The sequence below is a fragment of the Lemur catta genome, chromosome 3, assembly GCF_020740605.2.
Source record: "Lemur catta isolate mLemCat1 chromosome 3, mLemCat1.pri, whole genome shotgun sequence".
NCBI classification, from domain to species: domain Eukaryota; kingdom Metazoa; phylum Chordata; class Mammalia; order Primates; family Lemuridae; genus Lemur; species Lemur catta.
The window spans coordinates 118,568,803-118,582,635 of record NC_059130.1 but is presented as its reverse complement, the minus strand read 5'-3'; the positions used below and the strand labels follow the sequence as shown (position 1 = coordinate 118,582,635).

The window sequence follows — 13,833 nt, the reverse complement described above, 5'->3', positions numbered from 1 at the left end:
TTCATGGCATGATTCTGTCGGGACCGAAATGATCAAAAGCAGAAACCCCAGTTGGGAGAAATTGGTAAGACACTGTGATATATTTAGGGATGATTGTTTCTGACTTTGAAAACAATGTTTTGTTTCTTTGGTACAATATGGAGGTCACTGGGGGCTGGAAGTTGGGGACAGGTTCCCTAGAAAACAAAGTCCAGGGCAAAAAGTTCACTTGCCAAAGCTTTACGGGGGTTCCTGTTCAAGGGAAGCAAGGCAGGGTGAGGAAATGCGTTAGTTAGCTACTGCTGTGTAACAAATTATCCCAAACCTTAGCAACTTAGAACAACACACGTCTGTTATCTAGTAGTTTCTGTGGATCAGGAATCTGGCTCTGCTTGGCTGGCTGCCGCTGGCTCAGGGCTCTCTCAGGCTGCAATTAAGATGTAGGCTGGGCCGGGCACGGTGGCTCACACCTGTAATCCTAGCACTTTGGGAGGCCGAGGGAGGAGGATCACTTGAGGTCAGGGGTTCGAGACCAGACTGAGCAAGATTGAGATCCCGTCTCTACTAAAAATAGAAAGAAATGATCTGGACAGCTAAAAATATGTAGAAAAAATTAGCCAGACATGGTGGCACATGCATGTAGTCCCAGCTACTTGGGAGGCTGAGGCAGAAGGATTGCTTGAGCCCAGGAGTTTGAGGTTGCTATGAGCTAGGCTGATGCCACGGCACTCTAGCCCAGGCGACAGAACAAGACTTTGTCTCAAAAAAAAAAAAAAAGATGTAGGCTGGCACCCGGCCCAGTGGCTCACACCTATAATCCTAGCACTGTGGGAAGCCAAGGCAGGAGGATTGCTTGAGGTCAGGAGTTCAAGAACAGCCTGAGCAAGAATGAGTCCCTGTCTCTACTAAAAATAGAAAAATTAGCCGGGCATGGTGGAGTACACTTGTAGTCCCAGCTACTCGGGAGGCTGAGGCAAGAGGCTTGCATGAGCCCAGGGGTTTGAGGTTGCTGTGAGCTAGGCTGACGCCACGGCACTCTAGCCCAGGTGACAGAGCGAGACTCTGTCTCAAAAAAAAATAAAAATAAAAATAAGGTGTTGGCTGGAGCTGCAGTCGTCTCAAGGCTTGTCCGGGAGACTGTCTGCCTGCAGGCTCGCTCCTGTGGCTGTGGCCAGGCCTGAGCTCCTTGCTGGCTGTCGGCTGGAGACATCAGCTCCTTGCCACACGGGCCTCTCCGCAGAGAAGCAACCGACTGCCATCAGCTCAAGCAAGGCAGAGGGTGAGAGGAGTTACGGAAGCCACAGTCCCTTAGTAACCTAATCTTGGAAGTGACACGCATTGTTTTTGCTGTACTGTACTGGGTTCATTAGAAGTGAGTCACTGGGTCCTGTTCACTCTCTAAGGGAGGGCACAAATACCAGGAGGCGGGGGTCCTTGGGGCCATCTCATGCCCGCACAGGTGGGCAAGGAGGGAGAGCAGGTATAAGGCGACGTGTTGCCTCGCCGGCAGCTTTGCAAAACCAGCTTAGTGAGGTCTCCAGAAAGCTTCATGGAGCAGAGCACCTCAGGGCAGCTGGGGTGGAGAGACGATGACAGCGCTGCATCAGTGTCCTGTGGCTGCTGGAACAAGTACCACAAGCCTTGGGGCTCAGAGCAACAGAAATTTATTCTCTTACAGTGCCGGGGGCTGGGAGCCTGAAAGGGAGGTGTTGGTGGGGGGTTGGCTCCCTGTGAACCTGCAAGAGGGGATCCTTCCTGCCTCTTCCAGCTTCGGGTGGCTGCCGGCCATCCTGGTATTCCTTGGCTTGTGGCTGTGTCACTCCAATCTCTGCCTCCGTCATCACGTGGCCATCTTCCCTCCCTGTGTCTCTGTCTCTTCTCCTCATCTCATCTTTTTTTTTTTTTTTTTTTGAGACAGTCTCGCTCTGTCACCCAGGCTAGAGTGCCATGGCATCATCATAGCTCACAGCAACCTCAAACTCTTGGGCTCAAGGGATCCTCCTGCCTCAGCCTCCTGAGTAGCTGGGACTACAGGCGTGCATCATCACAGCCGGCTAATTTTTTCTATTTTTTGTTGTCCGGCTAATTTCTTTCTATTTTTAGTAGAGACAGGGTCTCGCTCTTGCTGAGGTTCATCTCGAACTCCTGAGCTCAAGCGATCCTCCTGCCTCGGCCTCCCAGAGTGCTAAGATTACAGGCGTGAGCCACCGTGCCCAGCCTCTTCTCCTCTTCTTATAAGGACACTAGTCAAATCATATTAGGAGCTCACCCTACTCCAGTGTGACCTCATCTTAACTGATTACATCGACAATAACCTTACCTCCAAATAAGGGCACGTTCTGAGGTTCTGGGGGTTGGAATTTCAACATATCTTTTGCAGGACATAATTCAGCCCATAACAAGCACTTGACCTGTAGGCCCCTTTCCATCTCCTGTCTCGCACTGGTCAACACGCCACCCCCACCCCACCCCACCCAAAAGTGCAGGCCACTGACTCCTGCGCTTCTGGGCTGTGTTACTCAGCTCCTCGGCAGTGACCAGGGAAACCAGGGATTCCTCAGTCCAGTCCTCCCACGAACCGGCTTGGCAATCTCTCCTTGCCAGTTGGCACTGCTTACAGGGGCGTTTTGGTAGAGGAGGGGGGGAGGTGGGAGGGGGCAGACAGCAGCTGTGAGTACCACGTCCGCCATTGCTGGAGCTGCATTCGCTGGTGAGCCAGAAGCAGCACTCGAGGTGGCTTCAGGACAGCACTATGTCCCAGCCCCTAGCACAGAGCTGGCGCACAGGGATCCTTCAGGAAATATTTTCTGAAGGACTGGACCAACAAGTTTGCCTTCAGTGCCTGTCCTAACCGCCCCCACCCCCCATGTGTATCTTGAGTGCCACCACTGCACCTTGGCCTCCCTGGGGACCTCACAGGGAGGGGAGTCACCCTCCGGCCGAAGCGTGCATCTTCTGCTCTCTCCCCTGATGCAGAAAGATCCAGATCGGAGAGCCTGGAGTGGGGAGGCCAGCTGGTGAGTGGTGAGGGCTGGAACTGGAAGGGGAGTGCGGGATGGAGAGCCAGGGATGCTGCAAGGAAGGAGGCAGGGGTGTCATGCCTGCTTGGGTGGTCCAGCCAGAGAACAGTGAGGAAGATTCCAAGGGCTCAAGTTAGCAAGGGTGGGGGAAGGCTGAAGCCTGTGGAAGTGCCTCAGTGTAGGTTCTCCTGAACCTGAGGCAAGGCTTCAAGTGTAGGTGGTTTATTTTTGGAGACAATCCCAGGAAATGTCAGCAGAGAGTGGGGGAGTGACACAGGCAAAGTAGGAAGTCAGTGATCACCGTGGACAAGCCGTGCTTAGTTCCCCCTCGCACAGAGAACTCTGAACAGGTATAGAACAGGTGGCACTGGCCAACTGAGCGAGCTGGGTCTGTAAGTGCCCACTCCTGCCAGCGCTGGTTGAGCGTCTGTGGAGGTAGATCTGTGGAGGTGGATTGTTTGGCAGCTTCTTTGCAGGACGAGGTTGATAATAGGGCACTCAGGGAGGTCAAGGCCACGGCTACAGCTACCAGGGGAAGCGCTCGGGAGGGCTGCTGTCAAGGGCAGCCATCCACAGACGGTGAGTGCCCTGCAATGGGGGGCTCAGTGAGATGCCACCCACTACCCAGCCTCCAGCCATCACATCTGGCTCCTTCACTGGCCATTCTGGGGTCCTGTTTCCCGGACCTTTGCTTGGGGAGAAGACCCAAGTAAGAGCATGTCCATTCGTACAGGCTGCACCATCGGAGCCCTATTTGCGGATGCGTCGGACTCACCCAGGAAATTCTGAACTACTGAATGGCTTCGGGGAGTGGGGGCTCTGGGAGGGGCATGGCCTCATCGCTGGGGCAGAGGAGAAAGGCTGCCAGCAGGCAGTGGCCCCAAAATGTTGAACTGAGGGTCGCCGTTATGAGGGGACCTTCCATCCCACCAGCACTGGAAGGTCCCACCTACTTCACTGGCTTGGAGAAACCTGTGTGTGGGGTGGTGGTTAGGGGCCTGGGCGCTTGAATCCTGACTCTGCCATTTGCTGACTGCACGACCCTGAGCGAGTTATGTAACCTCTCTGCCTTTGTTTCCCCAGCTGTAACATGAGGGGTAATAAGAGTTCTAACTTCGCAGAGTTGTAAAGGCTGTGAGAGTTAATGGAACTGTGCCTGGTGCATGAATGAGGCCTTCATAAATGTTAACTATTCTAATAACCCCGCCCTGCCTGGGTCAGAAACAGACAAAGATGACTCACAGTTAGTTGGAAAATAAGGTGTTCCTGAAACCTCATTTTAAAACAATCTTAACTGATCTCATTCGGTGCCCCATCTCTGACGTACACTGAGTTAAAATGAGAAATAACACAAACACCCGCCCCTCTGGTTCCCTTCCACTCAAAGAAACATCAGATGGGAAAATCAGGGAGGCCGTGAGAGCTCAGTTCAAGTCCAGGAGTGCAGCACTCACAGGAGTGTGGGGTTCAAGAGTCAGAGAACAGAGGCTCAAGGGTCACTCAGACCTCTGCTCAAATCCCAGCGCTAGCACCTAGTGGCTGCGAGCTCTCTGGTAGGATGCTTGGTTTTTCTGGGCCTCATTGTTCTCATCCGTAAAATGGGGATAATAGCAGTGCTGACCTCATGGCGATTTACTCCTCAGCTTGGGCCACGAACGACATTCGGGGAAGGGGAATAGCATGGGGCCCTTCCTGGGAGCCTGGAGGCTCCGCAGCAGGGCCTGGGTGGCCGGGATCTAGAGATATATGGAGGGGAACCCACAGAGGGGAGGCCTCCCTGCCGGTTCGGGCACCAGCAGGACCCTGAGGGCTGTCTTCTTTTCTCTCTCTGGGGTGAGGGGACAGTGATGAGGCAGCCCCAGGGGAGGGACACCCTGGAAAGCTGGGCCTCGTGTCAGCCCCTGTCCCCTTGTGGGCCAGGGTTTTGAAGGTCTTTCCAGGAATTGGAGCTTTGAAGCTGAGATTTGGGGCAGGATGGAGGGCTCACCCCTATTCAGGAATGCAAATGAGCCAGCGTGTCACTCACACACACTGACCCCAACCTCTGACATTTCAGCTTAGACCTTCTAGAAACAACAGTTGCCAGGGACAGTGCTTTAATGGTAGAGTTCCAGGCAGAAGGAAGGCTGGCGGGGCAGTGCTTGGACACACACCCTCAGGTTGCACAAACACATCAGGGCCCAGTCCACACCCAGCAAGAAGCTGACCTGCTTTGAAAAGCAGTTTCTGCAAAGAGTCTCTTTCAGAACATTAGAAACCCGAAAGAAAAGAAAGCCCCGCCACCCCACACGACCAGCCCGTGAGGCCGTGTCCCTCCCCCACCATCGTCACACCATTGGGACCTTCAGGAAAAGAGAACACTCTGTGTTTTTTGGTTTGGTTTGGGTGTTTTGAAATGAGGGATTATTTTCAATGCGCAGAGACAAATCAGATTCAAAAGAAAAAGCGTACAATGTTGACTTTATTTCACCATGGAAATTTTGTGCTCAAGGTTAAGAAACCATCTTATATAAAACAATCAAATAAATAAATAAATAAATAAATAAAAATAAATAGGAGTCACTTCAAAGGGGGTCCTAGGATTGGGGACAGAGCCCCTTGTGGAACCAGAAGCAGGTGTCTGCAGCCAGGAATTCCTCTTCCCTCTTAATATCTCCTCAGCACTGTGGGGAGAAGGGAGGGGGGACAGTGGGTTTAGGGTGGGAGACTGAGGCAGGAGCTGAGCTTCCCCACACCATGCACCACTGCTAGTCATCAGCGATCTTTTTTTTTTTTTTTTCTGAGACAGAGTCTCGCTCTGTTGCCTGGGCTAGAGTACTGTGGCGTCAGCCTAGCTCACAGCAACCTCAGACTCCTGGGCTCAAGCAATCCTCCTGCCTCAGCCTCCCGAGTAGCTGGGACTACAGGCATGCGCCACCATGCCCGGCTAATTTTTTCTATATATATTTTTAGTTGGCCAGCTAATTTCTTTCTATTTTTTTTTAATAGAGATGGGGTCTTGCTCTTGCTCAGGCTGGTCTCAAACTCCTGAGCTCAAACGATCCACCCGCCTCGGCCTCCCAGAGTGCTAGGATTACAGGCATGAGCCATCGCGCCCAGCCAACGATCTTGATGTTTGAGGCTTTGGAATCATCCATCTCTCTGGGCCTCAGTTTCCTCATCTGTGAACTGGGGTTCTCATCACCCCGGTGACCCTGCTCTCCGCCTTTGAGGCAACAGTGTAAGGGAAACCAGGAGGAAGAATGTTCAGGACCCTTTCACGCCAGGGAGGGGCTGCCAGACAATGAACAGAGTCCACCCTAAGGAGAGTCTCTCCCTTGGATCAGAGAGGCAGGTCTCGGGCAGGATGTGGGTGGGGACTCGTGGGCATGGTCATGAACGGGCCCACATTTAATATTTCCAAAAAGACGCCCTTGGCCCTGAAGACTGTCAAGGAGTGGTTCCAGGTGTGCTTTTCTCAAAGACGGTGGTCCCCAGAGACAACAAACCCCCAGCTGACTCTAATGGTGGCCCGCGTGGGAAGGGGGTCGGGAGCGCAGGGGCATTGGGTGGGGGCCCGGCACGTGGGGGCTCACCATTGCAGCCCAGGCTGCTGTGGGAGCCAATCCGGTCCAGCCTCCGCCCGAAGCAGCCTGAGTTGGGCATCATCTTGGGGCTGCGCAGGCTCCGCAGGAACTGGAGGGCGTTTTCGCGGGGCGCCAGGACACGCTCTGGGGCTGCCTCCCGGGCCCCCCAGGCTTCTGCGGGGCCCTGGATCTGATGGAGGGGCTCCAGAGCCATTTGTTCCGCCTGCAATTCGGAGACTTTGTCCCGCAGACGATCCAGCAGCTCCTGCGATGGGTAGGGGAGTCCCGGGGCCTCAGGAACCGGCGCCACGCCCACGTGAACCAACTGCCTTGGGTATGGGGTCCCCGCACTCAGTCTGGCCACTTTCTGGTTCCCTTATCACTGATTCCCAAGGGAATGTGGGGACCCCATAAAACAGTGGGTGGAGACCCTTTAATTGCCGCTACCCAAGCCCTCTAGGCAGCCACATCTGCGCAGCCCCTCTGCTCTCACCTGCATCCCAGACAGTTCCGAGGCTGCACTGGGGCGGCCCAGCGGGTGAGAACGACCTCCCAGCGGCGACAGGTGCAAGAAGAGGAGGAGCAGGAGCGCCCGGGGCAGTGCCGCCGTCGGGGGATTCATGTCGCTGGAGGGGCGGGAGGAGGCTGCTGCGGCCGCTGCGCTGCCTCTGGGTTTCTGTCCCGCCTCCTGGCCGCCCGCGGTGCTCTCCCGGCTCCCGGGGCAACCGCCGCCTTTTATCCCGGAGCTGGAGGTCCGGCCGGCCCTGCCCTGCGGGGTTATCTCTGATTTATCAGCCACATTCCGGCCCGCTGAGCTCAGGGCGGACGAATGCGCCCCTGCGCGCCTCCCTGGAGGTGGAGACCTGGGAGAGCAGGCCTTGTATAGAAATGGGCCGGGCTGGGGGCGGAAGCCCGAGGGGGACACCAACGCGTCTCGGTCGCCCGCTTCCTCCCTTCCTGCAAAAATCGGGGCGGGGGCCGGCCCTCAGCGTGGCGCTTTCCCCTCCACCCCAATCGTTGCTGGCAAGGGCAGGGAGAACCTCAGCGTTCCGAGGCCCGACGCAAGTGCGGGGCGCATGGGGTGACTCAGAGCGAGAACAGCCCCAGCCAGCACCCCCACCACCAGCGCGCCCTCCCGCCCCGCGCGGGTTCCCTCGCCCGCCTGTAACTCAGCACCCGCGACTCCTCGCACCCCGCCGCGGGTCTCCCGGGCGCCCTGGCCGCTGTCCGTGGTGCTGATCCCCCCGAGTGAACTTGGCCCGAGCTCTCAAGATCTGCTCCCTTCAACCTAATTTCCAGGCCAGAAAGACCTGCGTGGGAAAGGGCAAGAGACCTCTGGGACCCCTCCCTACTTTCTCACAACGCCCCAAAGCCACAAGCCTTACAGCACTGCGAGGCTGGGTCTCCAATATTAACTCATTAAAAGCCCGGGCGTGACAAAGAACCTCTGGAATGCTGACCCTTCTTCCATGCCTTAAAGGGAAGAGCAGATTTGGCTGGAATTTTGAGAGGCAAGGCCCAGAGATGAAGCAATCCAGGAATGCTTTCTATGGCATCTCCTCCAGGTGCCAACACCTCCTCTCCCACACCAAGCCAACATCTGATGGAAAAAGCAAAGATAATTGGAAAGGTGGTTTTCTACTTGGGAGACAACAGAGCTATAGGGAGTGCCCCTCCCCTAGTGCCGTCTTCATCTGATCACCCATGAACTGATTCCCATGAGCAGGTGGTCTGGACTCCTGAATGTCTTTAGAAATGCGGGTCTGGGCCCAGTGCAGTGGCTCATGCCTATAATCCCAGCACTTTGGGAGGCTGAGGAAGGTGGGTTGTTTGAGGTCAAGGAGTTCAAGACCAGCCTGGGCAACACAGTGAGACCCCACCTCTACAAAAAAATAAAACAGGCTGGACTAGGTGGCTCACGCCTGTAATCCTAGCACTCTGGGAGGCCGAGGTGGGCGGATTGTTTGAGCTCAGGAGTTCGAGACCAGCCTGAGCAAGAGCCAGAGCCCGTCTCTACTAAAAATAGAAAGAAATTATATGGACAGCTAAAAATATATATAGAAAAAAAAATTAGCCGGGCATGGTGGCTCATGCCTGTAGTCTCAGCTACTCGGGAGGCTGAGGCAGGAGGATTGCTTGATCCCAGGAGTTTGAGGCTGCAGTGAACTATGATCATGCCACTGCACTCTAGCCTGGGTGATAGATCAAGACCCTGTCTCTAAAAAAATAAAAACAAAAAATATATAAAACATTAATCATGCTACATTGTTTTGTTTTTATTCTTCAGGGACTACAGTGATCACTATGTTGGGTATTCTTCTTTGTCTTTGCTTTGATCACTTTTTCCTTTTCACTCGTTTCAGTTTCTTTCACTCTTGTGCTTCCTGTTCTTTGATGAGTTTTACGATATTTATTTGAATAAATAATTCACTCCTGGGAAATGTGTCATTTATTCTTTATTTCTGATATGATTTTGTCTTTATATTCAATTTCTTTCCTGACTCCAGACAACTTTCACTGCATTTCTTCCTGTTTTGTGTCCCTTTTTGTCTTAGTATTTGAATTTCTGATTCTTGGGTTTTTTGCTTTTTTTTTTTTTTTTGAGACAGAGTCTCACTCTATTGCCTGGGCTAGAGTGAGTGCCATGGCATCAGCCTAGCTCACAGCAACCTCAAACTCCCGGGCTTAAGCAATTGTCCTGCCTCAACCTCCCGAGTAGCTGGGACCACAGGCTGCACCACCATGCCTGGCTAATTTTTTCTATATATACTTTTAGTTAGCCAGATAATTTCTTTCCGTTTTTAGTAGAGATGGGGTCTCACTCTTGCTCAGGCTGGTCTTGAACTCCTGACCTCGAGTGATCCTCTTGCCTTGGCCTCCGAGAATGCTAGGATTACACGCATGAGCCACTGCGCCCGGCCTTGATTCTTGGGTTTTTAAAAATTGTTATATAATCTAAAGCAGGTTTGATTTTCCATCTTCCAGGGCACTTTGTGGACATGATTCCTGGCTCAAGAATATCCCCTTCTATCAGGAAAGTGTGGTGTTTGTAAAGGATGACGTTGGTGGGAAGTGCTGAGGGAAAGGGGTTAGACCATCTTGTTTCTTGTAAGTCTCTACAGGATCGATAATTTCCCTCTCTAGCGGTTTGCTAGGGCTGCCCTAACGAAGTACCGCAGTCTGGTGGCTTCAGCAACAGAAATGTACTGTCTCCCAGTTCTGGAAGCTGAGGGTCCAAGATAAAGGTGTGGGCAGGGCTGGTTTCTCCTGAGGGCTCTGCCACAGATGCCACCTTCTCCCTGTGGCATGCCACCTTGTCCCTGTGGCATGCCACCTTCTCTTTCTGTGGTCGTCCCTCTGTGTGTGTCTGTGTCCTAATCACCTCTTCTTATAAGGACACCAGTCCTGTTGGATTAGGGCCCACCCCAATGACCTCATTTTAAATTTATTACCTCATTAAAGGCCCTATCTTCAAAAAGTAGTCACATTCGCAGGTAGTGGGTACCTCACCTGCTTCAACATACAAATTCTGGGGGGATGCAGTTCAGTCCATGACACCCTCTCCCTTCCTTCTCTCTACTCATTGTCTCCAAGGGGCACCACCACTTTCTATTGTTTTGATTATTTTTGCCGTATAACAAACTGCCCCAAACTTACTGGCTTAAAATAACAATCATTGAATTGTATCTTATGGTCCTAGTGGAGGGTACGGCTCAGCCACATGGCTGTCACTTGGGGTTCCTCAGGTGGTTGTAGCCAGATGACAGCTGAGCCAAGAGTCACATGAAGACTTCTTCATCCGCGGTCTCTTATCTGGGCTGGAGTGGCCGGAGCAGACAGAGGCCTGTTCCTTATGTCTCTCTCCACTTGGGCCCTTGTGTGGCCCTCCAGAGCTTCCTCGAGGGTGGTGGTGGCATCCGGATAGCAAAATGTCCCAAAGTGGAAGCTGCCAGGCCTGAAACTGACCCAGTGTCTTCTCCATCATTTTTTTTTTTTTTTTGAGACAGAGTCTCACTTTGTTGCCCAGGCTAGAGTGAGTGCCGTGGCGTCAGCCTAGCTCACAGCAACCTCAGACTCCTGGGCTTAAGCGATCCTACTGCCTCAGCCTCCCGAGTAGCTGGGACTACAGGCATGAGCCACCATGCCCGGCTAATTTTTTTGTATATATATTTTTAGTTGGCCAGATAATTTCTTTCTATTTTTGGTAGAGACGGGGTCTCACTCTTGCTCAGGCTGGTCTCGAACTCCTGACCTCGAGCGATCCACCCGCCTCGGCCTCCCAGAGCTAGGATTACAGGCGTGAGCCACCGCGCCCGGCCTTCTCCATCATTTTTTATTGGTAAAAACAGTCACAGGCCACCCCAGATAGAAGAGGGCAGAGGAACGGATGCCGCTTCTCAGTGGGGGCGGCATGCATCTATCAAAAGGAAAAGAACTGATGGTGACCATCTGAAAGATGAGCCACCTCACCTGTCAATCAGACTCTCTCCCAGCAGCAGTGCTGTATGGAGGCTGCCAGCTTTGACCCATTCACTGCAAGCCTCTATCTTGTAGCTGGTGCTGTGAGCCACCAAGTCCCAGACCTGTGTTCGGTATTTGGATATTGAGCGTTGCACTTTTTCTGGGGATGATTTTGTCTCTGCTTTGTTTATGAGCTCTGCTTCCTTCCTCCTCCTCTTCTTACTGAGGCTTTTAAGCCTCCCTCCCCTGCTGGCCCACCCCTAGACCTGCAATGGCAACGGGGGGTCTGCTGGAGTTTGGGGGCTTTTCTCTACCTACAATTAATTTGAAGTTTGTTGCGTTCTGTCTCCTAGTAATGTTCAAGGGGTGGGTGACGTGTGGCTTTATGTGCACTCTCTGTTGACCGTATGTGTTTAGGGGAGGATTTTGCACAGATTTGAATTCAGGTGGCCGCCATCATCCTTGCTAGTTCACTTTAGCTGCACGACCCCAGTTAGTCTTTATAACAACCCTAGGCAAGGGGTGCCATTGTTGTCCCCATTTGATGATGAATTTCTTCCATAAATAGTGGTTGCTTTTGTGCTGGAAATCTCTAGGCTGCCCCTGTAGACCCATCCTCCGTCTTTCCCGCCTGCTCTGCGCCCACGAGGCAAATGTTCATGGGTGAGCGTCTGTGCCCTCTGGTTTGCATCAGGTGCAACCCGTGGAGGGCGCAGCCAACGTCAGTGGGCGAGAGCAGAGGGAGAGGTCAGGACATTCTTCCCGCCAGCTCTGCCCTGCCCTGTCCCCTAGGGGCGACACCTACCACCTCCCCAGATCTCTGTGTCAGGATCCCTCAGGCCCAGGAGCAGTAACAGGGCTGTTGCTTACTTTCCCTGGGCACGGTTTCTAGTGGTTTCTCTAAATGCACACCTTTCTACTCTACGCCCACACCTTTGTAAACAACTCCTTTATTAAACTTCGTTGAATTATTCCAGTATGAGCTATCTGATTTCTGCTAGGACCCTCACTGCTACCCTTTATCATCATCACCATCATCCCCACACAGCGCTGTTGAGCTCAGGAGGCTGTGCTCCTGCTCACGGCGCCTGTGCCTGCTCTTCAGACAACTCTTGCGGTCCATCCAGAGCCCAGCTGGTTGAGCTAAGCTCTCTGGGTGGGGGACAGGGGAGCACTCCAGGCCTGAAAAGGGAGCAGGAAGAAGCCAGGATGGTCACAGGGCCCTGCTGGGAACTTATTTTAAGGCCTGTCACCCACTCTCAGCCGCTATCTCCCAAAGGCTCCCAGGACATGCTGGCCGGGAGGGCGAGGGGTGACTCACACATGCCTTCCTCCTGAGCGCTCCTTCCTGGCCCGCCGGGCTCTGGCCAGCGGCGCTGGGGCTGGGCCATCGGACGCACACCCTCTTCCTGCCGCAGGGCGCCGGAGCGGGCTCGCAGGCTCTAGATGGCCAGGGGTCAGGGAGTGACTGGCCAGCCTCCAGTGCTCTCCGGGACAGAACAGCTCCAGCAGCCTGTGTCCCGACAGGGACAGGAAGGGCAGGCAGGGTGAGCACCTGGCAAGCTCTTGTTTTCTATTAATAGTAGCTGCATTTGACCTGGGAAAGGCTCTAATTCACTTGTTCATTCAACAAACATGTCTTGAGTGCCTACTGTGTTCTAGGTGCTGAGGATATAGCGGTGAACAAGACACGAAATCCCTGCCTTTGGGGAGTTTGTATTTCAGCAGAGGGGAGCTAGACAATAAACCAAGTAACTAAACTATTTAGCATATTCGAGGGTGATGACGCCAAGGAGGGAACTAAGGCTGAGAAGAGGGAGGGCTGCCGGAGGGGGGGGTCACTGGGTGTTTAGCAGGAAGGTAAAGAACTCACTAGAAGGTGAAGTTGGAGCAAAGGCTTGAAGGAGGTGAGGAGGGCGCCTTAAAGATATTCAGGGGAAGAGTGTTCCAGGCAGGGGGAACAGCAAGTGCAAAGGCCCTGCAACATGTCTGGAACATTCCAGAACCAGAGGAGGCCAGTGCTGGGGAGTGAGGGAGTGAGGAGAGAGGGGCAGGAAAGGGGGTCCAGCCTTCTCGTCAGGACTTGGGCTAACTTCACTCCCAGTAGGATGGAGCCTTTGAGCATTTTGAACCGAGGGGAAATGTGATCTCGCTGGCATTAAGTGTGGCCGAGCCTGTTCCCAAGAGCTGGCCCTGAGTGCTTCTTCTGGTTCTTTCCATCCTCCTCAAAGTTCTGGGTCCCAGCCCCCAGGACTCCTTCTCCAAGCTTCCCACTTGCAATAATTCCACCCTGTTCCCTTCGTCACCCCGGGCCCAGGGCTGGGCGCTGCTTCCTGAAATCTCTCCTTGATTGATGCTCAGCGCTTTCTTTTTGCCTTTCCGGGTTTTCAGTACCTACCTGACGCTTTCATATACTAAATTCCCTCTGTTAGAATATCGGGCATGGCTTCTGTCTCCAGCTGGACCCTGGCTGTACACGCGGGGGTGACCTTCGACAGTGAACACGACCTTGTCTCCGGCCTCAAAGAAAACGCCTTCCCTCACGCACTCTCCTGCCTTTCCCGGGCTGCCGGAACAGACGCCCACAAACTTGGCAGCTTCAAACAACAGGAAATGTTCTCACCCAGGTCTGAAGCTCAGATGTCCAAAATCAAGAAGTCATCCGGGCCACACCGCCTCTGGGGCTGTAGGGGAGGGTCCTCCAGGCCTGTTCAGCTCCTGGTGGCTCCAGGCAGCCCTCAGCTCGTGGTAGCATCACTCCAGTCTCTGGCCAAGTCTTCCCACGGCCTTCTCGGTGTCTCTGTGTC

General features: G+C 53.7%; 1 protein-coding gene across 1 annotated transcript; it reads right to left on the bottom strand.

Annotated features, from left to right (window-relative positions):
- Positions 1 to 5,442: 5,442 nt before the first annotated feature.
- Positions 5,443 to 7,339, bottom strand: NPPB (natriuretic peptide B). Its single transcript, XM_045546114.1, has 3 exons — positions 7,059 to 7,339; positions 6,575 to 6,830; positions 5,443 to 5,662 (listed from the first exon to the last, which is right to left on the bottom strand). The coding sequence occupies exons 1-3, from the start codon at positions 7,185 to 7,187 to the stop codon at positions 5,646 to 5,648; spliced, it is 402 nt and encodes a 133-aa protein (XP_045402070.1). The 5' UTR covers positions 7,188 to 7,339; the 3' UTR covers positions 5,443 to 5,645.
- Positions 7,340 to 13,833: the final 6,494 nt, after the last annotated feature.